The sequence below is a fragment of the Drosophila eugracilis genome, unplaced genomic scaffold, assembly GCF_018153835.1.
Source record: "Drosophila eugracilis isolate 14026-0451.02 unplaced genomic scaffold, ASM1815383v1 contig_1197, whole genome shotgun sequence".
NCBI classification, from domain to species: Eukaryota; Metazoa; Arthropoda; class Insecta; order Diptera; family Drosophilidae; genus Drosophila; species Drosophila eugracilis.
In genome coordinates this window covers 4,193,021-4,219,450 of record NW_024571981.1, presented here as the reverse complement: position 1 = coordinate 4,219,450, position 26,430 = coordinate 4,193,021, and the positions used below count along the sequence as shown (strand labels likewise).

At 43.5% G+C, this 26,430-nt stretch overlaps 5 protein-coding genes across 5 annotated transcripts; 2 read left to right on the top strand and 3 right to left on the bottom strand.

Moving 5' to 3' along the window:
• The first annotated feature begins 604 nt into the window (after nt 1-604).
• On the top strand, nt 605-11,530 carry LOC108118333 (myosin-VIIa). The gene is given in 15 exon segments (XM_017230968.2): nt 605-797; nt 2,497-2,643; nt 2,645-2,761; nt 2,821-3,942; nt 3,998-4,513; nt 4,626-5,645; nt 7,829-7,882; nt 7,884-8,039; nt 8,095-8,241; nt 8,243-8,397; nt 8,462-8,519; nt 8,521-9,998; nt 10,055-10,178; nt 10,236-11,283; nt 11,286-11,530. Coding segments are annotated over 15 exon segments (6,366 nt in total). The 5' UTR covers nt 605-773; the 3' UTR covers nt 11,486-11,530.
• Nucleotides 11,496-13,130, bottom strand: LOC108118335 (zinc carboxypeptidase). Its single transcript, XM_017230970.2, is given in 6 exon segments — nt 11,496-11,710; nt 11,774-12,032; nt 12,034-12,162; nt 12,228-12,609; nt 12,737-12,873; nt 12,942-13,130. Coding segments are annotated over 6 exon segments (1,275 nt in total). The 5' UTR covers nt 13,116-13,130; the 3' UTR covers nt 11,496-11,516.
• A 36-nt stretch (nt 13,131-13,166) lies between these two features.
• On the bottom strand, nt 13,167-14,736 carry LOC108118334 (zinc carboxypeptidase). Its single transcript, XM_017230969.2, has 5 exons — nt 14,553-14,736; nt 14,378-14,505; nt 13,930-14,320; nt 13,486-13,873; nt 13,167-13,429 (listed from the first exon to the last, which is right to left on the bottom strand). The coding sequence occupies exons 1-5, from the start codon at nt 14,721-14,723 to the stop codon at nt 13,218-13,220; spliced, it is 1,290 nt and encodes a 429-aa protein (XP_017086458.2). The 5' UTR covers nt 14,724-14,736; the 3' UTR covers nt 13,167-13,217.
• Nucleotides 14,737-15,813: 1,077 nt separating this feature from the next.
• Nucleotides 15,814-16,312, top strand: LOC108118326. The gene is made up of 3 exons (XM_017230945.2): nt 15,814-16,047; nt 16,104-16,231; nt 16,288-16,312. The coding sequence occupies exons 1-3, from the start codon at nt 15,886-15,888 to the stop codon at nt 16,310-16,312; spliced, it is 315 nt and encodes a 104-aa protein (XP_017086434.2). The 5' UTR covers nt 15,814-15,885.
• Nucleotides 16,313-16,551: 239 nt separating this feature from the next.
• Nucleotides 16,552-25,871, bottom strand: LOC108118330 (CD109 antigen). Its single transcript, XM_017230961.2, is given in 13 exon segments — nt 16,552-16,948; nt 16,950-17,726; nt 17,790-18,458; nt 18,460-18,689; nt 18,752-18,930; nt 22,593-22,776; nt 22,924-23,191; nt 23,257-23,349; nt 23,351-23,519; nt 23,583-23,737; nt 23,739-24,864; nt 25,602-25,686; nt 25,803-25,871. Coding segments are annotated over 12 exon segments (4,224 nt in total). The 5' UTR covers nt 25,664-25,686; nt 25,803-25,871; the 3' UTR covers nt 16,552-16,636.
• Nucleotides 25,872-26,430: the final 559 nt, after the last annotated feature.

The following is a 26,430-nucleotide window of genomic DNA, read 5'->3' as shown; positions in this document are numbered from 1 at the left end:
ATGCTGATTTGCAGGTTTAGAAACCCAGAAAACCATGACTCTTTCTCTGAGTTCAAAAGTTGAATGTTAAGAACGCTCTTTGTAGCTTCAAAGAATGCCATTAAACTGCAGTAAAATCAGAACAATAATCATTAGTGATATATATCAATGGAACTAGGTACTTCCCTCAATTTGCAATCGAATGATTCTACGCCTAGTACTTGAGATTGCATTATACTGGCATTAGCTTACGTTATCCATGCCCAGCAGATATGACCAATCATCAATCACATCATGACTCATGGGCAGGGTCAGTTACGGCTGTACTCGTACATAAGCCAATGTGCAGTTCATCGCAAGATAAGCGGCGATTTGTGAGATACCCATCGATACATTATACGGCTAATCATGACGTATGCAAAATGCAAGGGGTACGCAGACGGCTGTCGAATTTCCTTTTTTTCCGCTGAGAGCGCCGCCATATGGAGTCAGGGCCGATAAGGGCTGCCAAAAAGCATTCAATATTCACTATCGGGGCGAGATAACAGTTGGCGAAACTCATTGCGCCAGCCAAAACGTTCGAGGGCCCCATGGAGCAGAGCTCAGACGTTTGTGAGACTCCGAACCGAACAGAACTACAGAAAACTTCGATTAAAAACGGCTGTGGCAACAGAACCGAAATCTTTGGGCAAATATTTGCCAATTAAGAACCGTAGACGGTGCGCGTGTGTCTGTGAAGTGGGAGTGAAGTGAAATTGGCCAGGCCAAAACTGAAAACTGAAATAAAACCAGCCATGTCCGAATTTGTGCGGCAACATGTAAGTGCAAATGGTAGAAAAAGAAGAAAAAAAAAAACGAAATCGAATGAGACTTCCTGGTTGTCGTGGCAGTTTTCCTCAGCCAGTCGCTGTGGTTATCAGAAAATTACTATGATAACCGAATCGCTTTTATCACATTCCTTTTGGCAGTGCTCTGCCTTTTACCCATCATGGGGCTCATTTTAATTTTAAACTTGCCACTCTCTTATCACCTACACTGGCCTACACGTGTGCTAATTGGAATGTAGTAATACCTGTGATTATGGGCATAAAGTATTTACGAGCTGGTAGCCTAACATAAGATTGTGTCCGTCACGAGCTCAGCTAGCTGTCTCAAGCTGTTTTCGTTCGCAGAAAACAACCAAAAATAGCACTTTATAAATTCCGGATACTCTTCCTCTCCGTGCGAATGGCTTATCAAATGCCAAGCCAATTATCGATTAAGTTTGTCCAGTCCAGCACAGGAACTGAGATACCAAAAAGCGCGCTATAAAAGGCTTTGGCGTATAGTAAATCTAGAAAATGGAATCCATTGTCCTCAATTGAATTCCCCTTATCAGTCTGCTTTTGTTTGTGTGTTCTAATTCTGCCAAGAATTAGTATTAAACACCCATTAGCTATCTAATGGTGAAAATATTTCTGATTAGTGACAAATATGAGTCATAGTTTATGGAGGTGATCTCATGGTCGGACACTTCGATTAGTGAAATGAAAAATATAATTGGACGGCTTCATTGCAGGTGATCATGTCGTATTTGGGGAAAAAGTTAATGGGTGACATCAACTGAAAAGCGAGAAATTGGTTTTTAATCTTATCTCCAAAAGATAAGCAAGGTCGTTTTAGATTGAAACGCCAAAATCTTATTCTTGAGCCCATTGATGGGTTTTGTATTTTGTTTAAAGTTCTCCTTTGACCTTTTCTATTATTTTTTGCCATTAGCACCTGTTCGGCGGCCGTTCATGTAGTGTTCTTCTGCTCAAAGAGCTTTGATTTCCAAATACCGATAAGACCTTTTTGTATATCGGCATTTTGGTGATAAGATAATGCCTGGCAACAATTATTTGCAAAAGTTGGCTACCGTTTGTTTTCATTACCCACATTTAATTCGCCCATTTCTGAATACCATTTATTTAGACAAAGAGAGCGGTACTGCTGGCAATAAAGTAATATTTGAACTTCTATTTACGATATTCGTTTGGGTGTGGCAGGGCCATAAAAACTTTTAGATTTCATGGGATATTTAGGGGGTCCCATGGGTGAATTATTTTACAATGATATCGTTTTGATTTCTTATCGGGTTTTCGGGAATCGATTGTTATAGGGGTCCCAGATTAAAGCCAAAGGAAATGAGTTACCTTTTGGTTTCCAAATTTCTTTCACTTAAAGGAAAATTTAAAGTCTTAAAATTCGAAGTTCATTGATCTCGGAGTCTATGTTTGTGGCCAGATAAGCTTTGTCAGGCCTTAAGGCCTGTTCTTTTTATGTACTCCGAAATTTATAAACTCACTTTTTAAACGACTTGCTGCACTTCTGTGTAATCAGCTCGTATCAGTGCTTACATTTGAGATATGACCCACTGCCAGGTGCCAATGAAAAAGTTGCTGAAGGTCACTTATGTGGTTTGGAGTATTGATTTCGTAGATAATCCCATTGATGCATTGCCTCTAATCTCTGGTTGTTTGTTTTCCACTGATACAGGGCGAGTATGTGTGGGTGAAGCCGCAAAATACTAACAGCGAATTCGCCGTGCCATTTGGGGCACGAATTGTGCGAACGGAGAAAACGCAGACCCTGGTTTCCGATGACCGGAACAAGCAGTTCTGGGTGCCAGCTGGGGATGTCCTGAAAGGCCATGCACATCACCTCCCAGGAGGAAGTGGATGATATGATCACACTGGGTGACTTACAGGAGTACACCATACTAAGGAATCTGCAGAATCGCTATGCCAAGCAGTTAATATATGTAAGTCTAATACTAGTTAGTTGATTTATTAACTAAAGTTTTTTGTTTTAAATTTTTAGACCTATACAGGCTCTATGTTGGTGGCCATCAATCCCTATCAGATTCTGCCCATCTACACGAATCGCGAGATTCAACTTTACAGGAATAAATCCCTGACTGACCTGCCTCCACACATCTTTGCCATTAGCGACAATGCCTTTCAGAGACTGCAAAGACTCAAGGAGAACCAGTGTGTGGTCATCAGTGGGGAATCGGGTGCCGGGAAAACGGAGAGCACCAAGTTGATACTGCAGTACCTGGCGGCCATCAGTGGCAAGCACTCCTGGATCGAGCAGCAAATCATCGAGGCTAATCCCATTATGGAGGCCTTCGGCAATGCCAAGACTGTGCGGAATGACAACTCTTCGAGATTCGGAAAGTACATCGAGATCAGATTCACACCCGAGGGTGCCATTCAGGGTGCAAGGATTCAGCAGTATCTTCTGGAGAAATCCCGAATTGTTTTCCAAAGTCGAGATGAACGCAATTATCACATTTTCTACTGCATGCTAGCCGGGCTTTCAGCTCCGGAAAGGGAGCGTCTAAAGCTGCAGGAGCAGTCACCCAGTCAGTACCATTACTTGGCCCAAGGAGGCTGTTTCACGTTGCCGGGAAAAGGTGATGCCAAGGACTTTGCCGATATCCGAGCAGCCATGAAGGTTCTTTCCTTTAAGCCTGAGGAAGTGTGGAGCATTCTCAGTTTACTGGCGGCCATTCTGCATTTGGGTAACCTTAGGTTCACGGCCACCGAGGTGGCCAACTTGGAAGCAGCTGAGATTGACGACACTCCAAATCTCCAGAGAGTGGCTCAGCTACTGGGAGTTCCCGTCTCTGCCTTGAATGCGGCTCTCACTCAAAGAACGATATTTGTGCATGGTGAGCATGTGACCACCAGTCTGTCCAAGGAAGCAGCCATTGAAGGAAGAGATGCCTTCGTAAAGTCCCTGTACGATGGGATTTTCGTGCGCATCGTTCGCAGAATCAATGAGACTATAAACAAACAGGTCGATCAGCCCATGAATAGCATAGGAGTTCTGGACATTTTCGGTTTCGAGAACTTTGACAATAACAGCTTCGAGCAGCTTTGCATCAACTATGCCAATGAGAATCTTCAGCAGTTTTTCGTGGGACACATCTTTAAGGTAAGAAGACCTAACAAACCCTTCTCTACAGTCACTCACCCAGTATATTCCACAGATGGAGCAGGATGAGTACCAGAACGAACACATCAACTGGCAGCACATAGAGTTCCAGGACAATCAGCAAATCCTGGATCTGATTGGTATGAAACCCATGAACTTGATGTCTCTGATCGATGAGGAGTCCAAGTTTCCCAAGGGCACTGATCAAACTCTGCTCGAAAAGCTTCATGTTCAGCATGGTAATCGATCGATTTATGTAAAAGGGAAAACCACCCAAACTTCTCTCTTTGGAATCCGTCACTATGCCGGCGTGGTTATGTACAATCCCTTGGGTTTCCTCGAAAAGAATCGCGATTCTTTCAGTGGCGATCTAAGGTCTTTGGTTCAACGATCTGCGAATAAGTATCTGGTGGATATATTCCCTCATGAAATGCCCATGGACACGGCTAAGAAACAGCCCACGTTGTGCGTGAAATTCCGGAACTCCCTGGACATGCTGATGCGCACCTTGTCGCAGGCTCACCCCTACTTCATTCGATGCATTAAGCCAAACGAGTTCAAGGAGCCAAAGGTGAGTGTAAAGTACCCTTAAAAGTGCTAAAGATTTCATTTTATTAGCTAAGTCCCTGGCCCTTAATCGATCTATTCAAAATCCAATTTAATTTATTTAACTTTTCCCCCAGAACTTTGACAAGGAACTGTGTGTGCGACAGCTGCGCTACTCGGGAATGATGGAAACTGCCCGCATTCGAAGGGCGGGTTACCCAATCCGTCACGCCTACCGTGCCTTCGTCGAGCGTTACCGCCTCCTGGTGCCACCCGTAGGACCTCTGGAGAAATGTGACTGCCGAAGGGTGGCACGAGAGATCTGTGAGGTGGCTCTACCCGCTGATTCCGATCGCCAGTACGGAAAGACAAAGCTTTTCCTGCGGGACGAGGATGATGCCAGTCTAGAACTCCAGCGTTCCCAACTAATGCTCAAGAGCATTGTGACCATTCAGCGAGGTATCAGAAGGGTTTTGTTCCGACGCTACCTGAAGAGATACCGCGAGGCCATCATTACGGTTCAGAGATATTGGCGGGGTCGCCTGCAGCGTCGTAAGTACCAGATAATGCGGCAGGGATTCCATCGTTTGGGAGCCTGCATAGCTGCTCAGCAGCTGACCACCAAGTTCACGATGGTCAGATGTCGAATCATAAAGCTCCAGGCCCTGAGTCGGGGCTATCTGGTACGCAAGGACTTCCAGGCGAAGTTGCTTGAGAAACGAAAGCAGCAGCAGCTAAAGAAGGAGGAGTTGCTTAAGTTGGCCAAGATAAAGGAAGCTGAGGAGCTGCTTAGATTAAAGCAACTGAAGGAGCAGAAGGAGAAAGAGCAGAGGGAACTGGAGGAGAAACGTTTGAAGGAGGAGCAGAGGCTCAAGGCCGAGGCAGCTGCCCGCAATGCCTTGGCCATGGCTGCAGTGCAGCAGCCCACGAGAAAGAAGTCCTTTAAGCAAGAGGCGCCCAAAGCTCCAACCCTCCAGGCCCGTATGTCCCTGCCACCACCACCCACAACCCTGATTGCAGCAGCCCCAATGGCAACTCGACCCGCCAGTGCCGTCACCAGAATTAACACCATACCCGAGAGTCCGGGAACCATTGATGTGGAGACCTCCAAACAGATGGTAGACGACGTCTTCCGGTTCCTTAATGACGAGCCCGATGTGAGTGGTCCCCTGGGGCCGAATGTCAAAGAGAAGTCTATGATGTTCGAGCAGGTGCTGCGCCTGCGCAAAGATGTGCCCACGAAACTCCTGTCCCGCCCGGTCAACTACTATGAGGCGGCGCCACGGAAGATTGTCAACCAGACCCGCCTCTAGTAGCAGACCAGGCTGGGACTGGAGCAGCCCTGAACAAACTAGACACTGGTAGCTATGGCTGATATTAGAAGGGATGGGGCTGGAGAGGAAATTTACTAGATTTTAGTCCTGATCAGTAGGATTGGTTCTTTAAGGGGATGGGGAATGGTCCTAACTAGATTCTAAGCCGCTTTGACTACTCTACCAAATTGTAAATAAATATTTTTTTTATATTTTCAAACTTCGATCGTAAAAATGAGAAACTTTTCTTGAAAGCTTTCTTGCATTTTTGTAACTAACAAGAAGGTATATTGGCTTTTGGATAATTGGATATAAAATAATATCTCATTGAGGTTCTATATCTGAATAATATAGTAATCATAGTGAACTTACACTCCCTGTAACCAACCTACTGATCAGAGCATTTTCCAAGGTTTATCTTTCAGTCCAAGGACTCACATCGTCTTGGGCGCCAAATCTGGGCTTTATTTTTTGGAACCCCTTAGGGCTCCTTTTAATGTACAAAACTAACTCATAAGTCCAGCTAATGTCAGCTTGTATATAAACAAACATATATCTTTGCTTGTGATCGCTTTTTGTTACATCTTCCTTACTCCTAAATGTATCATATTTATTAAGCTCTGTAAATAAAACTCTCAAAGGCAACTTTAGATATAAATGCGCAATTCCTTTGTGTGTGTTTAATCGTCAGCGTTTTGGTTATGGTTATCTATGGTAATGGGACGCCCTTCTTGAACGCCCCCAATCCAGCTTTTGTGCTTTGTGTCCACCGTCCAGTGAGCGTCCCACATCACATCCGTACTTTTGGGATTGCATTTCACCATTATAAGCCAAAAAGCCATGAATAAGCATGAGTCATCTGAGATCATCAGTATTATTATTGAAATTCGGACCATGGACATGGGTTGTCAAAGTGGCTTACAAGGGCTTTCAGGCGTTATCTTGTAGAAAATTAATTTATTTCATTCGATAGATACGACACCAAAGTCATTTGACTGTTTTTGTATTAACTGATACTTATCTCATTATTTCTAAAAATCCTAGAAACTTCCGCAGTCTTTTAAGAACTCAAATTAGGTTTTACCATTCTTTGACATTTATTTAGTTTATTCACAGGGAAGTCTTTATTTTATATTACTTACTTTGACTTAAGCATTTAAAATTCTTCTTGGCTCTTACAGGCTCCTCAGGCTATGGCTTTTTCAAGAGGACCACTTAGGTTTTATTTTCATATTGAGCAGTTTAATGAGACCAATAAATGAGATTATCAGGAAGCTTATTTATGAGCCAATTTCCTTACTTTTTTCAGGGAATATTTCCTTCTATAATTAGTGCTTGACTCTAAAGATACTTGTATAAAGATACCTTCAAGTTTTTACTCTTACAAACTTTGTATTTTAAGATACAATGATACTTCACCTTTTGGAAAACCATATCCCTTAGGCTCCTTATCCTTCTTCAGACCATTAAGGGTTCGTCCGCAAACACACAAATAAAACAAACCGCTGACCGCCACCAAAAATAAATTCAATTTTATTAATCCAACTTCAAAGAAGTCCCCTAGTCCAATGGGCTAGCCGTTTCCTAGAACGCAGATCCATGTCGTGTGGTCTTTAGTCAGCAACTAAATGGAGGCAAAACAAATTTCCGCGGCGAGACCTGAGCTATTTTTCGAAGCGTGGCCAAAACCAATCGCTATCAGGTGGCGGCAGAAGTTTAAAACAAATACCAAATGATAAATGAAATAAAACGGGATCGTAAATAATCGCCGCCGTCCTTATCGCTGGGGCATATCTTCGGGTGCAGTTTCGTTCCCCTTACCCACGAGCTATATATTTATAAAAGCTTACGAGTAAAGCACCTCTCGATAAGTGGCACTCAGATTACAGGTGTCGAAATAATTAATACGGCTGAATTATAAACTGAGTGCTAGAACACCAGTATAAGAGTATCAAACTAGGGAGAGTGATTCCTAAAGGGGCTTCGAAGTTTGTTTACCCTGTGACTTACCTCTATTTCCCTTTCAGGCTGCCCTGAGAAGACTCCATAACATTTCTTCTGGTGATACAATACGCCTTCCGAAAGTCAGTGCCAAATAATATCGACACCTCGGACTTTAGTTACTTGAAGTATGCGGCAACCTACTTCTGCGGTGGCGCCACAGCTCAGCACGAAAGGAAACCCCTGAAGAAGTCCCTACTTAAGCATGAGCTGCCTGTGGATGAGATGGCCTCTAAGGTAAGGGTATCAGGAATAGGTATCAAGAAATCTCCATACAATATCTTATTTTTAGGCCATTTGGCTGACTATCTTGCGTTTCATGGGGGACATGATGGATATAGCTTCATCGCCTGCCTTTCACTCTTACGATAATGAAAACCTTATGAGTGATTTATCGAGCATTCTGAATACCTCCGGCTCCTATAAGCCACGTTTATTCACTACGTCAAGCCCAAAGACGCCCCTTAAAGCTGGGTCTGGGCAAAGGTCAAAAAGATGTGGAGGAGTTCTACCAACACTTTCTCAATGCCCCCAGTAGTCACTTAGACAAACTCCACTTCATCGTAGGTCACGGCATACTCAAGGAGAGCTTAAGGTAGGAGACTCTTACAGGCAATTCTTCTAGCATGTCAAACATAATATTATAATCTTTTTTACAGAGATGAAATTCTGGCCCAGATCTGCAAGCAACTCTATCTGAACCCAAGTCGCACCTCCTTATTCCCGTGGATGGTTGCTCCTATCACTGTGCCTGAGCTGCTTTCCACCCAGCAGCAACTTCGAGCCACATCTGCGAAGTTTCATGAAGCAGGGAACTGCCCAACTGCAGGCCACTCCTTGCCTGCAGCGCTTGGAAAGAACTCTGATGAACGGACCCCGCTGTCAGCCACCATCTCTATTCGAACTCCAAGCTATCCGAGGTCGCCAGCCCCTTAAGTTGGATATTCACCTTATGGATGGTCAGCAGAGAAGATTGCAGGTGGATGCGGCCAGTACAGCTCGAGAGGCTGTAAATCAACTATGTCAGGGCTTGGGACTAACCGATACCTTCGGCTTTGGTTTGGTAATGTCGCTGAATGGAAAACTTATGCCATTGGGCGCTGGTCAGGAGCATGTTCTAGATGCTGTGTCAGAGTGTGAGCAACGTCAGCTGGATGCCCCTTGGAAACTATACCTCAGGAAGGAAATGTTTGCCACCTGGTATGATCCATCGGTGGACTCCAAGGCCACTCAGCTAATCTACAAGCAGATCCTGAACGGCTTGAAGTGCGGAGAGTACCGGTGTCGCTCTGAGAAAGACATAGCCATGGTTTGCGCCTTGGCCTGCTTCATAGAACATGGACCTGGGGCCATCCAGAGATTGAAACCCTCTGAGATTACGGCTTTCGTTCCAAGCGATCTTCTGGCTCCCGGTGATCGAGCCGTTGAGAACTGGAGTCGCCTTATAGCTGCCACCTATGAAAAGAGTTCGTACATAAGGGAAGAACAAAAGGATCTTCTGGTGGAAGCTCAGACGAGTGCCAAGGAGGATATCTGCCTATTTGCCCATCTGTCATGGCCCATGAGACACTCTCGACTGTTTGAAGTGGTTCGCAAGGCTGGACCTAAGCTCCAGAGCGATGAACTGATGCTGGGCATCAATTCCACTGGCCTTTTCCTTATAGACGAAACTGAACAAGTGCTGGCCTCCTGTAGTTTCGGTGAGCTGCTAAAAGTCCATTTAGAAGGCAATGATGACCTGCATGTCATGACCTATCAACACGTTAACTTTGTGCTGCAGTGCAGCACGGCTCAGGATGCCAATGAGGTTATCAACTATATGCTGGACAATCTCCGACAGCGCTCGAGCTATGGAGTCGCTCTTGATCATGTCGAGGAGGCCGATCAGGAAGATTTTCTAGTTCTTAGCCCAGGTGACCTCGTTGAGTTTGAGGCAGGTGTAACGGGTGCCCAGTTATTAAGCGGTAATGCCCAAGACTGCTACAGGGGCTGTGTCAATGGCCGTTCGGGTCAGTTTGCTGCCGGAAATGTTCGCATTTTGGCCACACTTACCAAGCCCAGCGAAAAGCTTCAGGATATCTTAAGAGAGGGCAGATTTGATGAGCCACCGAAACCAAAGCCAAGAGCCAATCATTCTCGACGCCGTCAACACAATATCTCTCAGCTGGCTGAGACTCACTTCAGGGCGCCATTGGAGTAAGTTAAACCCCTTTTTTAAAAAGATTTCAATCTGATTAAATGTTTTCTTTTAGCTCTGATATGGTTCCCCTTTCACAATTTTCTCCTGAGCCATTGAAGGCGCCTCTTCTTAAAGCTGTGGTCAAGGTTCCGCCACTCTTCCAACAAGCTTTGGTTATTCATCATCACATTCTGAAGGTAAGACTTAAGGTGATACAAAGTGGTTAATACAGTGAAATATTCTACTCTCTACAGTACATGGGCAACATTGCAAGAAGCAATTTGCCTGTCAACACGGACCTCATCTTCCAGCCCGCCCTGCAGCATCCGCTCCTGTGCGACGAGTTGTACTGCCAGCTGATGAAGCAGCTGAGCGATAATCCCTCTAGTGAAAGTGAGAAGCGGGGCTGGGACCTGCTGTACTTGGCTACGGGCTTGGTGGCTCCCAGTGTCCTGATTATGAGGGAACTGATCATCCTGCTGCGCATGCGTGCTGATGCCCTAGCTGATGCCTGCCTTAAGCGAATGAAGCGATCCCTGGCCCAGGGACAACGGAAACAAGCGCCACACCTCATCGAGGTGGAGGGCATTCAGCAGCGCTGCCTGCACATATATCACAAGATATATTTTCCCGATGATACAGTTGAAGCTTTCGAGATTGAGTCACATACACGGGGAGCAGAGCTTATAGCCGATATAGCCCAGAGATTGGAACTCAAGTCGCCGGTGGGCTATAGTATTTTCTTGAAGACAGGCGACCGAGTCTATGCCATGCCGGAAGAGGACTTTGTGTTTGATTTTATCACCCAACTTATCTTCTGGTTAAAACAGCAGAAGACCCTACGCTCCATATCCGATGGCCACTATCAGCTGCACTTTATGAGGAAGCTATGGCTGAACAACCATCCTGGTGAGGATCCCAATGGAGACGTAATCTTTAGCTACCCCCAAGAGCTTCACAAATACTTGAAGGGCTACTATCCTATCGATTGCGAGCAGGCCTCGCATCTAGCTGTTCTGGTGTACAGTGCGGATCATGAAGTTAGCTTGCAGAGACTACCGGAAGTTCTGCCACGTTTAATACCAGAGGACCTAATACCACTTCAAACGGTGGCTGAGTGGAGACAGCAAATCCTATCGAAACTTCACCGCGACCATTTGACCGAGGATCATGCCAAGCTCTTGTTCCTCCAGGAACTTTCCCATTTCTCCTGCTTCGGTTCCACTTTCTTTGTGGTGAAGCAACAAAACGAAGAGGCCCTCCCGGAAACGCTCTTGGTCGCGATCAATAGCTCTGGATTCCATCTTTGGATCCACAAACCAAGGAGATCCTTCGCAGCTACGAATACAACCAGTTGGGCATCTGGAGCTCGGGTAAAAACCACTTCCACATCCGTTTCGGGAACATGATTGGAGCTTCGAAGCTGCTGTGCAGCACCACCCAAGGTTACAAAATGGACGACTTGCTGGCCTCTTATGTGAGGTATTTTAATGAGCATCAGTAATCGAGTTACTCGCAACAAATAAAAAGTGTTCTTACAAGTAACCCAGCTCCTTGGTCGTTTTAACCAAAGCCAGCATTCCAACCATCAACTCCTCGCAATTGGGAATGATTTGGACGGGTGGCAGGATAAATCCATAGCGTCCCTTGTCACGATACTCGATGGTGTAGCCAATTTTCTTACCCAGCTCATTGAAAACCCAGTCCACAGAGGTTCCAGTGGCCACATCTGAAGGAAGAGGCATAATAATTTCTTGGTCAAATTCCCATAAGGAATAGTTAGTGTTCTTACAAAGCACATCAGCTGTGGATCCATATTCGTAGACAGTGCCATAGGGCAGGGCTTCGATGGCATCGGCGAAAGCCTTGCCGATAGTCAAGATATCATCGTAGTTTTCTGGGAACTCCTCTTTGGTATGACCATAGGGCGAAAGCAGGTATTGTCCATATGAGTGGAAGGATATATACACACTAATACTGTCCGTGATGTTCGTTAGGAACTCGACCAATGCCTTGGCTTCTGGCTCAGATCCAGGCGTATCCCCAGCAAAAGGTCTCACTGCAGGGATTCGAAGATGCTCCATTGTTCTCCAGCCAATGGGAGTCAAAGTTGCGGTTGGCATCAGCTCCGATGCAGGCATTTGTGGCATGTGGCTGACGAGTCTTGCGCCACATACGATCCTGGGGATTAAAGATTTAGCTTTTATAGTATATAATATCTCAGGCAGAAGATAATTTCTACCAACCTTTTTATGTGAGTACTCAAAGCCATCAACATTGAAGACAGGTATGATGTACCAATCGTAGCTCTCGGCTAGATCGCGCACCTCAGCATCTTCTGAGGTCAAAAGCTGGTTGATGAACCATGTGGCACTGGCCGAAGTGATCCACTCCCTGGCATGGATGTTGGACTCGATGAAAATACCAGGGTTACCAGTCTTGTGAGAGATCTTGATGCCACGAATAGTTCGTCCTTCGTAGGATGTACCCACAATAAACTCCTCGGTCACTGTGGGGTATGCCTTAAGAACTTCGTCCAACCAAGCCTCAATCTCTTCCAGCTCATAGTACTTCGTCCAGCCAAAGGTGCTGTCCGCAGTAGCCGTGACTTGCTCTTCGTCGATACGCCTAAATGGGGATCCGATCAATATCTTTATGATCCCAAATGAGCACGCATTAATGGTTAGCTAATCGAGAGATCTTATCGGTTCGAGTGGCTTTAACCCTTATGTGTGTTCTGAATTCTTGAACTTACTCTTGGACATTTTCGATCATCAGCTCACTGCTGATATTGTTGATTTTGAGAAGCTCCTGGAAATGACCAAGCTCCCCAGGACTAACCATAATATCCACCTGCTTGGAACGTTCATCGTACTCCTTCCAGATATTGTACTAAACACCAAGAAGAGAAGTCACTTAAAGGTTCTTAATAAGAATATTTCTGGCAGTAACAAACTCACCTTCTTCGTTAGCTCGCCAATTTTCTCGATCACAGCCAACTGGACTTTGTTCTGAATGGTTAGCTTATACACCCTGAAGTTATCATAACGTTCTTTAGGGGAGTCCTTAAGGATCCCAGCACTTGTCAGAGCCACAAGCGTGGCAAGCAACCAAAGCAGACGCATTTTGAACATCGACTAAATGTCCATTAATTGGCTTAATCCCAAAGAAACTCAACCCAGCGATTATCTGAAGCTAATCTTTATTGATTTATTGCACATTGAATTTCCCAGCACTTACTTTGTGCTCTTGAGCTCAAGATAGCCCAACTCTTTACACTTATCTAGAAGGGCCGCAATACCAACCAATGCCTCCTCCGCATTGGGAACTATGTGAGCCGGTGGTAGGATAAACCCATATCGACCAGTGTCCCTGAATTCAATGGTGTAGGATATCTCCACTCCTTGCTCATTGTAGGCCCAATCGTTGGTGGCCCCGGAAGCGGGATCTAAATAGGTTTTAATGTCACTTCTTGCTAACTTAATCAAAGTTCTAATAACTTACAGAGAATTCCCGCAGCTGATCCGTATCTGTAGACTGTGCCATATGGCAGACTCTCAACTGCATCTCCATAAGCTTGGGCAACGGCCATTAAGTCATCGTAATTGGGTGGAAACTCTTCTTTCGTATGACCATAGGGGGAGAGCAATAGCTGACTGTACGAGTGGAAGGCCAGCATCACATTGATGTTGTCCTTAACTCCACTCACGTAATCGGACATGGCCTGAATCTCTGGTTCAGAAAAGGGCTTGGGGCCGCCGTAATCCTCAGCGCAGGGATTCGAGGAAGCGCCATCGTTCTCCATCCAATGCGAGTCGTAATTGCGGTTGGGGTCTACACCAACGCAACTGGAAATGTCCGAGGGCTGACGCGTCTTTCGCCACATGCGATCCTATAAAATACCAAAAATTTTTAAGGGAGTTCAAAAATATAGAACGTTAGTATTACCTTCTCGTGAGTATAAACAAAACCATCCACATTGAGCACAGGCACTATGTACCAATCGTGGTTCTCGGCGAGATCCCTCACTAGCTCATCCGAGGAGGTAAGGAACTCGTTTATCAACCAAGTGGCTGTAGCGGAGGTAATCCACTCCCTAGCATGTATATTGGACTCAATGAACACCCCGGGGTTGTTCGATTTGTAGGAGATCTTAATGCCACGGATGGTGCGACCCTCGTACGATTGACCCAAGACAAATCTCTCGGTAACAGTTGGATAAGAAGCTAGTATCTCGTCTAGCCAGGCGTAAATTTCGTCCAGGGTATTGTACTTGGTCCAACCAAAAGAGCCATCTCGACTGGCCTTCAGATTGGCATCTTCTTCGAAATCGATGAGTCTGAAGAAATATTCATTAGATTTCCATCACATCAACCGATATTTGGACTTTACTCACTCCTGCACATTGCTTATGAACAGCTTTGCACTGACATTGTTCTTCTGGATTTCCGTCTCAAGTTCGGCGAAGGCACCTGGACTTATCATCATGTGCAGTTCATCCCTGGCTTCATGCCAAAGTCTAAACTGAAGAAAATGCTTAACTTATTTTCTCTAAAACAATTCTCACTTACATTATCCCGATTCTCAGCAAGTTTTTTCAGGATACTTCTCTGCTCTTGAGTCTCAAACTTGAGCTTATAAACAGAGTAATTATCATAGCGCAGCTTTTCGTCCTTGCCAAAACTGGCTCCTTGGACAAAGAGTACCAATGCCAAAGCTATAAGAAAACTATATAGTGACATGCTTAATGCTGAGAATGCGGCAAGCGACTACTTATTTAGCACAATTAAAACCCAGACGATTGCTATATCGATCGGGTCATAAGTGGATTGTAAAGATAGTCACACAGAAGCTTACTATTACCGATCGATATAACCCTGTCGTGTGCCTTATCAATTGGGAAAAACTTAATTGCAATGAACGTAGTATTTTAACCCATTCTGAATTGGTTTTTATACAATTTCTCTAAGGCAAACTCAACTGCATTATCTTGTCTTATTTTCGGTTTCAATTACAACAAAGATTTATCCGTAAATGACCTATGTAAGTTATAATATAAGTTTATATTTTGTAAAAACTGTATACCTTTTGAGCCTAATTCTTTAATAATTAACTTTAAAATCAGAAATACCTAAAACAATGCTGCCTATTTAGATAATACGTTCTAGTCCTACTTTTTAGTCCACTGAAGCTTTTATCATATATCAGTTGCTCTGTTAACCAGTAGAAACTGAAGTTTAATAACCTGCTTGTAGCTACAAGGTTTTATTATTATTTATATATTTTTTTTTTAATCACACAATTCTTAGCTAAATTGGCGGCGGCAAGAACCGCGTTACCAACCGACCGTTCTTTACTTAGCCTGGTTTAGTTTTCTCTGAACTCCGCTGTGTGGCGTCTTAGGCTGGTCCGCCACAAACACCGTCTGCTGGCGCCATCTGTTTTTGAAATCATATTACCACTGAAAGTTTATAAAAGGTGAAACAAAAACGCAAACCCTAAGGCAACAGTTTTACTTTTAAAATTGGACAATCTACATTTTCAAGATCTCATGGTAAAATAATTCTGATCTTGTTCAAGAATTTACATATTTTATAAGTTCGGAAAAGGAAAGATTTCGTATTACCATTTAAATATTTTACATCGAGTGCAAGGGTATGCTCTACAAATAAAGGGCATAATAAAAAAGTAATGATCAGCTTGCCCCTGCTTGTGCATAATGAAGCCACCTACCGAAAAGGTGCAATTAAAATTAATTCATAGAACCTATTTTAAATCGCACAAATGTGATTTTGTTTTGTACTTTCATTCTTCTCTTCAGTTCTACACATTCCAGCTGGTTAAATAGTCCGCTCAGAACTCGAGTATATAGTCTGTTTATATAGGTCATTGCGTTTAGTCAAAATGAGACCATTGATTGCTTTGTTGCTGTTGATAACTGCTGGGGTCTGTACCCTGTCAGATGCCACACCTCGTCCCTATGAGAACTATTCGGTGTACAGGGTTTATATTAAATCTCCCTCAGACCAACAGGTTATCGATGAACTCCTGGAGCAGACAGATGATGTGAGTTTTAATATCTTTTCATCTCACTAAGCAGTATCTTTACCTTATTATTCTAGTATAACCAATGGCGCCGTGGGTTGGAAGAATTCGATATCATGGTCAGCCCTAGGGCACAGGAAACTTTCCTAAATGTAATGCAAAGAAAAGGTATCTCTGTGAAAGTTATAATCAAAAATGTTCAAAGGTAAGTCAGTATATAGTTTCTAGTCCGTAATTTCTGATGGGTAACTCTTTTTCCAGACTTATAGATGAACAGGGACAGTGACGTTTTCAAGCTGTCGGACAAATATTTTTTAAAAAATTAACAAAATCGGTTAATAAATAATACACACTGCGCCTGAGCTTACCGTGTAATTATTTACTAAATAAATCTCTGATAAAGTAAGTCTCTTTGGAAAATTGTATGTCTAAAGGAATGTAAGTAAAATCTATCTATCCTCTCCGTAATTAACGTTGTAAAGTTTAATCTAATTAATCTAATCAAGAATTTAACACACTTATCGAACGTACATAGTTTAGATATTTTATTTTCTTTTTCACACAAATTACAAAGTTAAAGACTATTATTTCGATCGTTCGGCCATAAAACTTAGGCCTTCTTGCAGCCCTCTCCGCAATCGGAACCCTCGCAGATGTCGCAGAGGGAGGACTTCACCTGGTAGTACTCGGTGGCCTTGCGCTCCGTGTCATAGTAGTCGTAGAGGGAAACGGAGGCCGGCTTCTGCTTGGCCACCGCATGAGCCCTAGATGCTTCCACGGGCAAGCAACGAACATCTCTGGGGGTCAAGCTGTCGAAGTAAACGATCACCGTAGAGTCGGAGTTCTTGGTCTCTACCCGCTTCACCCGATCAACAGCCACGATTTTATCCAAGCTATCGCCGTCGCTAACAAATCCAGAAGGGCAGCGCGATCTCCATAACAGCCATGTTAGAGTCCTTGTCCTTGTCAGAATCTTCCAGGGGAACGTACTCTGCGCAAACGTCTAACACCAACAGCGGGTTGGGCGAGTCCTTAACCGTTGGAGTGACCTTGAAGCTAGGCTTCTTCTCCTTCTCAGCCAGGTTGTAGCGATAGGAGAGCTGAACCATTGCAGATCCGGTGCCCTTGGCTGTGAAGTTCACCTTGCGAGTGTCCTTGGGCAGAACGTGGGTCTGCAGGACTAGGGAGTTCTCGGGATTAACCTTGATGGTATCCTTGGATCCTCCTGCAGAAGCAAACTCAATATCCATGGTGCCAGAGCCGGAACCCGTCTTGTAGGCGAACTTCGTTAGGGCTTGCAGGCCAATCACCGTGTCCTGAGTTGAGGAGAATCCTCCGTTGCTGTTGCGCTGCGAGATCAGCCACTTTATGATGGGCAGGGCCTTCTCCGCCTGGTTCTTTTCAAGGAGAGCGAGCAGCACATAGGAAGTGATCTCCACATCGTTGCTCCGAGGCTTCCAGTGGAAGATTCGATCCCCATCACCAGTCGTCACAGGAGTCTTAGACCACCACCTACGATCGTTTTCATTTCGGGCCATGCTCTCCAACTTGGCCAGTACCTTTTCCGCCTGCGGTTGCTTGGCCAGTTGCAGGGCCACGGCAGCAATGGCCAAAGAATATTGATCGTCCGTCTTGTCAGTCTCCTCGGCAACATAGCGAACTGCCTTCTCAATGGCACTCTTATAACCCGGGAGGAATTCCTGGAAGAATGTGATTCCATTAAAATAACTATCAAAATATGAGAAAGCAATAAGGTGACTTACATCATTCTCGAAGAAGGCCAGCAGGACAAACGAGGTGAGAGCCAAGGCATTCTGGTTGGAATTATCGAAGAGTTTTCCGACCTCCGGGAACTCGCCGTTATCTTTCTGCTTTGCTACGAGGAAGTCGAGACCCGCAATGACGACCTTCGGATCAACATCGGTGTAGGTCCTCGCCTGATGGAAAGAGCGCATTACGTAGGCGGTAAGCCAAGTGCTTCCCGAAGGATCCGACTTTCCAAAGGCACTGTAGGATCCATCATTGTGCTTGTAGGTCAGTTCCCGCTGATAGCCGATCTCCAGGAACTTTTTGGCTTTGGCCTCGATGGCCGGCAACTTGCGACCAGTAACCTCCAGGTATTTCAGCACCAGGATGTTGGGCACAAAGTTCACCATATTCTGCTCTCCGCAACCGTAGGGCATACGCACCAGGTTGTCAAGGTTCTGGAGCGTGGGGCCAAGGAGATCTCCCACCACAGAGAATTCGATAAACTCAGACTGAGGAACAATTTCGCTGGGAATCTCAGCATCCAGGGACTGCGACATCTCAGGCTGATCCTTGAGGTTGATAAAGACTGCTCGGTTTTCAAACTGAGTTACGCCCTCCGGCTCAACCTTTAGTTTCTGATGGATGGTGTCGCCGGCCAAGGGAGAGGTGGCCGTGATTTTCAAGGGTTGTGGTTCCCACGTTCTTTGGTCTGATCATAAAGGAAACACTCTTGCCACTGTTGGCCGGTATGGTAACCCTTTTAACCCGGCGCACCTCATCGATAGCCTTCTCCAACACCTCATTGGTGGCCTCGGTAAACTCGTACTCCTGGTCAGAATTGTCCATTACGATGTCAGCGTCGACTGTTTTCTCCATGTAGTTGAAGATCACAACGGGAATAGCAATCACTTCACCTGGAGTTCATGTGGAATCGTTAGCTTTGGCCTCGACATATAGAGAAAGGGAGTATCCTTACCTCGCTTTACGGAATAGGGCAGATTGGTGGACACAAAGAAGGGCTGGAACACTCGAATCTTGCTTGGGCTCTTGGTCAAAGCAATACCAGAAGTGGGGTTTAGGGAGAAACCCGTAACGACCCATGAAGTAATCGTATCCGGAATCTTCTTGGTCAGGGTGAAGCCCTCCTCATCCACACTGTTTAAGGGTGATAATTACTGTTTAATATCTTCAACTTAACTGGACTAAACATAAACACATTGGACGAACAAAGGCCAGATATTAGGTTGGTGTGAAGGGTTAGTTAACATTAAAACATGCATGGGAAAAGTTAAAAGCATTAGGGAAAACTAGTTACTCTTTTGGGATATCTTGTAGTTCGTATATCCAAGTCTCTAAAAATTTCGACCGCACTCCAAAATTATTTTCGATATTTTCCACTTCTGACGAAGGTTCGCTGATTAGGTCAGTTGGTTTTTGGGTGGTCTTTCGAAGTTTGGTAGAACCCCGCCTTTCCGCACTGACCTTCATGATGGGGACAACACCCCCAACAATTCTTTCTACGCCTTAAATTATTGGGAATAGGAAAAGTGTTTAGTCGGTTACGGAAGGTATATATTAGGTAAATTTAGCCATAAAGAAAATTAAAAAAAAATTAAAATCTTTTGTATCTCTTCAGATTCGGAACAATCTATCAGTTTGAATTTGTGGCAGCCAAAATGCACTTGCTTAGATATTGTTTTCACTTTGATAGGGTCATGCAATAATGCAATCATTTATAACGCTTTCAAGTGTAAAGATTTACTCAGGGATATTCGCGATGATCCAAGTTTCGGGAAACTCTTTTCGAACCGGCGCAGGTGGTAATGGTGCAGGTTGTGATGACACAGTACTTGTGGAAATATATTCGGCGGACTCATCATATTGATCAGCCTCATCATAGTGACCTATCAATGTGCGTCGACTAGCCAAGTAAGGACGACGAAGCCCAAATCTATTTCTCAACGGTATTCGAGGTCTATATAAATTCCTGAGGGAGACTGTAAATTTTATGATAGTTTTATGATTTTTTGTTGTCAAGAAAGGCTTAAAGGAAAAAGTTACTGTTTGTTCTGCTTGGAATGTGGACTAAATGTATCTTCAGAAAACTAAAGATAAAGGAAAAACTGAATTTAGTTTTATAATTATTGCAAAAAAAAAGATTTCCACATTATCAACCATGGAGTATAGTCTCTTTTATCAGATCACGGCCTAAAAAGAAAACTTCCGAATGATAATCATGAAACTCTTAGCGATTTATTTGACTTTCATACGAGCATGCAATGAGGGCCAATTATAAGGTGTTAGGATTTACTCAGGGTTATTCGCGAACATCCAAGTTTCGGGGAACTCTTTACGAATCGGCGCAGGTAATGGGGCACGATATGCTGACACTATTCTTAGTGGAATATGTGCCGAAGACATAGCATGTTGAGGACCTGAGTAATAAAGTACCACTGGGCTTTTGAAAGACCAGTTAGCACCAGGATATCCAATTCGATTTCCCAACGGGAATCGAGATGAATATACCCTCCTGAGGTAGGCTGAAAATTTTATGATAATTCGGTAACAAAAAACTAATCGCTTGTTGTCAGAAAAAAGAAATAGCGGAAAGTGTCCTATTTATTCTGCCTGTTATGTAGGGTTATCTTTAAGTTCAGAAAAGTGAACATAAAGTTTCATTATTATTAGCATTTGATTTCTACTCCATCTACCAAGGACAGTTATGATTAAGAAAACAAATCATCATATTAAAAGCATGTTAAAAGAAAAGGGCTTTGGACTCTGGGTCATGAGGGCATGCACAGTGACGTTACAGGGCACAAAAATAGCAACTTGTACTTCTCAAAAATCCACGTCTCTGGGAACTCTTTGCGTATTACTGTTGGCGGTGGAGTGGGCTTTATAGAAATGCCTCTAATAGGTGCATAAGTGTAGTCGATTTCAGGTAAAAAGCCTCTATTGGCAACTGCAGCGGAACCTGGCTGGCCACCAACGAGATTCATGTCCATGTGAGGTAACCCTATTCGATATGTCATCCATGGTCCGCGATAGGAGTAGGTCTGATAATACAAATCTGATATACAATTTGTTAGTAGGTCTTTCTTTCTTTCTCCTTTCGTTTCTAACAAGTCAACTTTATAATAATGATTTTCTCTTTTATAACATAAAGAAGTAGAGCAACTCTTAGGCTTCTGAAACTGTAGCAGTCTTTAAAATGATTGTGTTAGTCAAAAACATAGAGGGAACTTGGAATAGCAGGAATTATTTTATGGGATTTTCCATACTTTTCAACATTGTAAAATATCCAGTTTTCCGGAAATTCTTTTCGAATTTGTGGTTCAGAGATGGTTGCATGAATTGCGGGTGCAGAGACTGCAACATCCATCGGTACGCGGTTTAGTATTTGGGGGCGGGGAAAACCAAGCCCGGGCCTAAAGATTATTCGTCTTCCTAATATTTACATAACAGTGTACTTTAATCAAGAAAATTAGTTCAGTAGCTAAGTCTATATGATAAGGTTGAGTACATAATATAACCCCCGCTGCAGCATGGGGAGATCGGCCTATATCGTATAAATATTCTTCGGGAAGTTCCTTTTGAGTCTGTGGATTTGGTATTATCTAGTGATGGAGGTGCAGCTATTTCTACTTCTATCAAGCCAAACCTTGGTCTACAGTTCCGTAATTCCTTTGCCCTTTAGTTTTAGTATCTAGATATTAAAGCAGTTGTTAGGAAGTTAAGTATTAAGCGTAAAGATACCACAGGACAATGTACACCCCTACTAAAAATTAGCTTAGAAATCTGTCATACTTTTCTGCATTGTAAAATAGCCAGTTCTCCGGAAACTCTTTTCGAATCTGTGGAGCAGGAGTCAAAGAAGTCGCTATCGTTGAAAATCCACTCATTTCTGCAAAGGCTGTGGTAGGTGCCGCGAGGGAAAATGCAACCGGGTAATCTCCGTTTAGTATATAAGGAAATATGAATGAATCTGCGTCGAGGATATACATGATTAACAATTGATTTGGGGTTTGGCCAGTCTAAGATTGATTTGATTTGCCACCAATTTGGGATGGATATAATCCACCTTTACGAGTTTGCTCTCATATTGTTAGATACCAATGTTGGGCCAGATGATATTAGTTCAATCTCCAAGAACCCTGACTATGTTTAACTGGTATGTGAAAGCCTTCACCTACCGACCTCCGTCTGAGTACTTCACTAGATATTTAGTCGGGTTAGAAAGTAGGAAACTTTTTAATCGAAAGACAGCATGCTATAAAAAATGTCTAAAAAATCTAAAACCCACCTCCCTTGGCCAGTTGTTTGCCATATCCAGACCTCGGCAAAGTTGGTTCGAACTATTTCGGGTTTCTTTGGTGAACTCAAAGAAATCGAATCCACTTCGTCGTAAGCAATTGAATCTGCTACACGGAAGTCAATTTCATCATCGAAATCATAGTCATTTGACCCAGCTAAAATTCGTATTTCATGAAAGTAAGATAGAACTTTGAGGATTGCAATGAAATAGAAAACTACATGAAATGCCCCCGAAACTATCCTGAGAAAACATTCATAATAGTGTGGTACACCCGAATATCCGGGAACTCTTTTCTAATCGCCTCCTCTTTCTTGGTAGAACGATTGCTAAAAATTCTGTTGCTGCTGTAAGAACCCCTGGTATTAGTAAAATATTGCATTGACAGCCTCAGCCTTGAAAAGTAATTGCTTTTGCTCAAGAAATAAATTAAAAAATTAGAAAGCAGAGATAGCAGTGCGTTAAGGTGCAGAACATGTGGCATCATTCTTAGGGCACCCACCTCCGGCCAATCGATTGCCATATCCAGACTTCGGCAAAGTTCTTACGTATCTTTACCGGTTCAATGTGATGCCCGATAGCAGGCTGAATGTTTGCCACTTCAGGCAAGCTTCCTAATCCGCTTTCATCAAAACTTTCTTCGAGAACATAGCTCAACGGTTCATCATCGAGATAATCAGGGAACTCTGATGGAGGATCGATTTTGGTTAGCAAAAGGCCAATAACTTATCTAGCTGAAAACATTAGTTCTGTTTGCCTTTCAAGCCCTTTCCAAAAATTAAGTTTCACCTGTAAAACATAAATAACATCTTAAACCTAATCCTTTGTCCTACCTGTGCTGTAGGGATAGTTGGCGTTGGTTAGGGTCACCAATCCTGAGGCTTGTCCAGGATAACGTCCATAGCCCCGGTGCCAGGGTGTCGATGTCTTGTACTTGTCGAGGCTATTGAAGATCTCGTCTTGGCTTAGATCGTTGCCCGACTTGAGCAGCAGGACACTCTGATCCACACCCAGAAGACCCACAAAGGAGTCGGCGTCTGTTTTCACCCGTAACTTGACCTCTTCACTGGGTTTTGCATCCAAGGGAGCCAAGATATCAATCTATTTAGGAAGATTCAAAGCTTAGCTTACGTTTTATAGAACAATATTTCTAGAGTAAGACTTACAGAATTTTCAAAATCTTTCTGGAATTCTATAGTTTTCTCCTCAAACTGGAGGTCTTCGTGAAGGACATAATGAATATAGATCGTTGCCTTTGGGCACCATACTAAACGTAGGTGTGAACTTGACAGTATAGGTCTTAACACCCTTCGGCACATCCACGTAATCGCTCAGCAGAATATTACCTCTGGACACAACCGTGTATACGAAGTAGGGAATATCTTCTTTGGATATGACATCGAAAGAAACTCTTTCGCCCAGTCTTGGCCTGAAAGATCAAAAACTCATAAACCCACTTTACCGTATTGATAGCTCTTCATTAGCTACTTACGTTTTGGTGTTGACCTGAATCTTTAGCGGCTCGGAACTATCCAAAGTTGGTTCGTATCTTGAGATGGTACCAATGTGGCTCTCTGAACCATCAAAAGTGGCAACAATGCGATAGAATCTGGTATCGCTTTCTGGCAGGGTGACATTAAAGGTGGCAAATGCCATTCTCGTTTACAGGTGCCTCAAAAACAACGCTTGGTCCAGGGGCACTGCCCAGGAAATAGTGATGAGCGTTCTCAAATCTTATCTTCACCATCTTCGAGGAACTCGTGACTGGTGTCCCATCTACGTTCTTCACAGCAACCCGATAGACGAACGACATTTTGGCTTGGTAATGGTTTGGCTTTTCCACATTTTCAATCATGTAACGCTGCTGATGGAGACGAACTGTGGCGGTGGCATTCTGTTTGTTACCCGTCAATTCCTCAGTCACAACGGCGAAGAGTTTCATTGGTGGTGAGTAGCCAAGCGTTTGGAATCCCATAAGATCAAACTCCACATGACCCTTTCCATCAACATCGATGGTCTTCTCCTGTTTGTTTCCGTGGGTATCCCCAAAGTATCCATGGACCTGCTCCATCGTTACAGTAGCCTTTCCTTTGACTGGCTTGCCGTATGTGTATTTGGCTCGAATTGTTGCCTTGATCGCACTATCGCCTATGACCACATCCTTGGCTGTGTCGACAACCACCTCGAATTTGGGTAGAACATACCTGTCCACCTCAAACGACTTGGTCTCCCTGTTGTCACCATCCACACTGACCGTGATCTTCCAGGTGCCCAGGACAGGCTGCTCGGACAACTGGAGCTCACCAGAGTAGACACCTTTGGTCAACTTGATATCTGTTAGCTGTTTGATCCTGTTTTGAGCTCCATCTGTGATTGCCACAGATATGGGCCTGTCAATCTTAGCCGGACGAGTGTTCTCATCCAGAAAGAGAATTCGGAACTGTACGAGATCTGCTGGCTTGTAGGTGGCCTTATCAGTTTGGACAAAGGTCGATGGCTTGATGTCCGCATAGTTCAGTTTTGTGGAATTCTTGAACACCACACCGGAGATTCCTTCAGCAGTTAGATTGTAATCGCCTGAGGACAATTCAGGCACCTCGAACTCCAAATTCATAGATGACATGGGCGGCACCTCGATTTGCTTGGTCTCATTGTAGGAGGGACCATTTAGACTGACTTTTATCTGACTCGGGCCATCTGCCTTGTGAATAGAAACGGCTACATTGTACTTAGACTTGGGCCGCAGGGTGCCAGGCCCGACAACCGAATAAAAGCTGCAAAACAAGCGGAGTTCTTTAATTGAGGTTTGATGATTGTGCGAATGAATATTATCATTGCCGGATTTTGAATACCTAATTGCACTTTCATGTTTATTTCGATAATTAATTATCAGGCTTTATTCCCCTGTTCTATGATTGATTCATTTGAATGTTCTGATAATGGCAAAACGCCTGCGTTATTCTGGGAATCGACTCGGAAATACCTATCAATAGGACTTTTAATTGATATGAAGAGTAAAATTTTTGAGTTTTAAAACATTATAAACATTTATTGTGGGTAATTACCCAAACCATCGGGGATTTCCAAGTATTTTCGTACACCCAAAAGTTCCCCCTTTATGGCATGCCGTTAATATTAATTTGTAGCTGCTATAAGCCCGTGTATTTTACATCTACTTTATAGTGTTACGCAATATTGCGATACTTTTTAGCGCATTTAAACACAATATCGAAATGTCCCGATTGAGCAGCGAAAGAAAACTAACTTAAGCACTCATATTGGTCATTTAAACCAACTTGGTTTTCCAACCGGTTTTAAGGGAATCGGCGACCAAATCGGACAGCCTACTAAATATTTACATACGTGGCTGCACGTCCGTGCATAACAATTCTTATTGGCTGCTTTATATTTATCAGTTTATTTTCTTAGAACACACTTCTGATGACCTCTTCCTTTGTGAAACTGATAAGTGATCAATTCTGATATACTATATGCAAACAATCGCACTTACCCGCTGGCATTGATTAGCAGGGCGTATTGGAAGATAATTCCGCACAAGAAGATCCTTAACATCTTGCTTAGGACGACACGCAAAGCTGAAAAATAATAGACATTTTATTAAAGATTTATTACAAACTCTTAGTTTTCTTATTTCACTTTTTTTGTCACATTAGTTACTGACTCTTAATAAAAATTTCAAAAAAAAACCAACCTTGGGAATCGACTGATCACCAGCTAGTGGCGACAAACAATGAGCTCGTCTTAGTTCGAGACCGGCTTTAAGTACAATCAATGAGGTATGGAAAATGGAACTCTCCCAAGAGATACTGCCCTCTCTGCTCTCTGGAAGCTCTCTTTATGACTTCGGGGAATTCTCCAGCCGTTAAATGAGCAGAATAATAGATGGGCACTAGCAATGCGACTGGCATAGGTTCAAGTATTTGTTTTCGTCACTGATGATAAATCTGTTTACATGCTATACCTCATGTATCGAAGAGAGAGAGAGAGAGCGAGGTTAGATTAAGAGAGGCTGAAAGCTTTTGTAAAGATGCACTCTTTTCACTTTTATTTGCCGGAAAGAATTAATTATTTTATTTATTAAAAATATTTAATGATCTTGTTAACGATTCTGATTCTGATAAGAATGGTCAGACGGAAATTCCTATTGTATTGAAAGATTTTTTGACTTGCCATTCTTATCTGTGAATTACTCATCATTTCTGTTAAAAGTGATTTTCTTTTAGAGTACCATCTGTTATAACCGAGATCATTAACCGGCTGATCATGTTAAACAATGCAGTGATAATTGCTATGAAAACAATGAGCTTATGTTTGGTTTT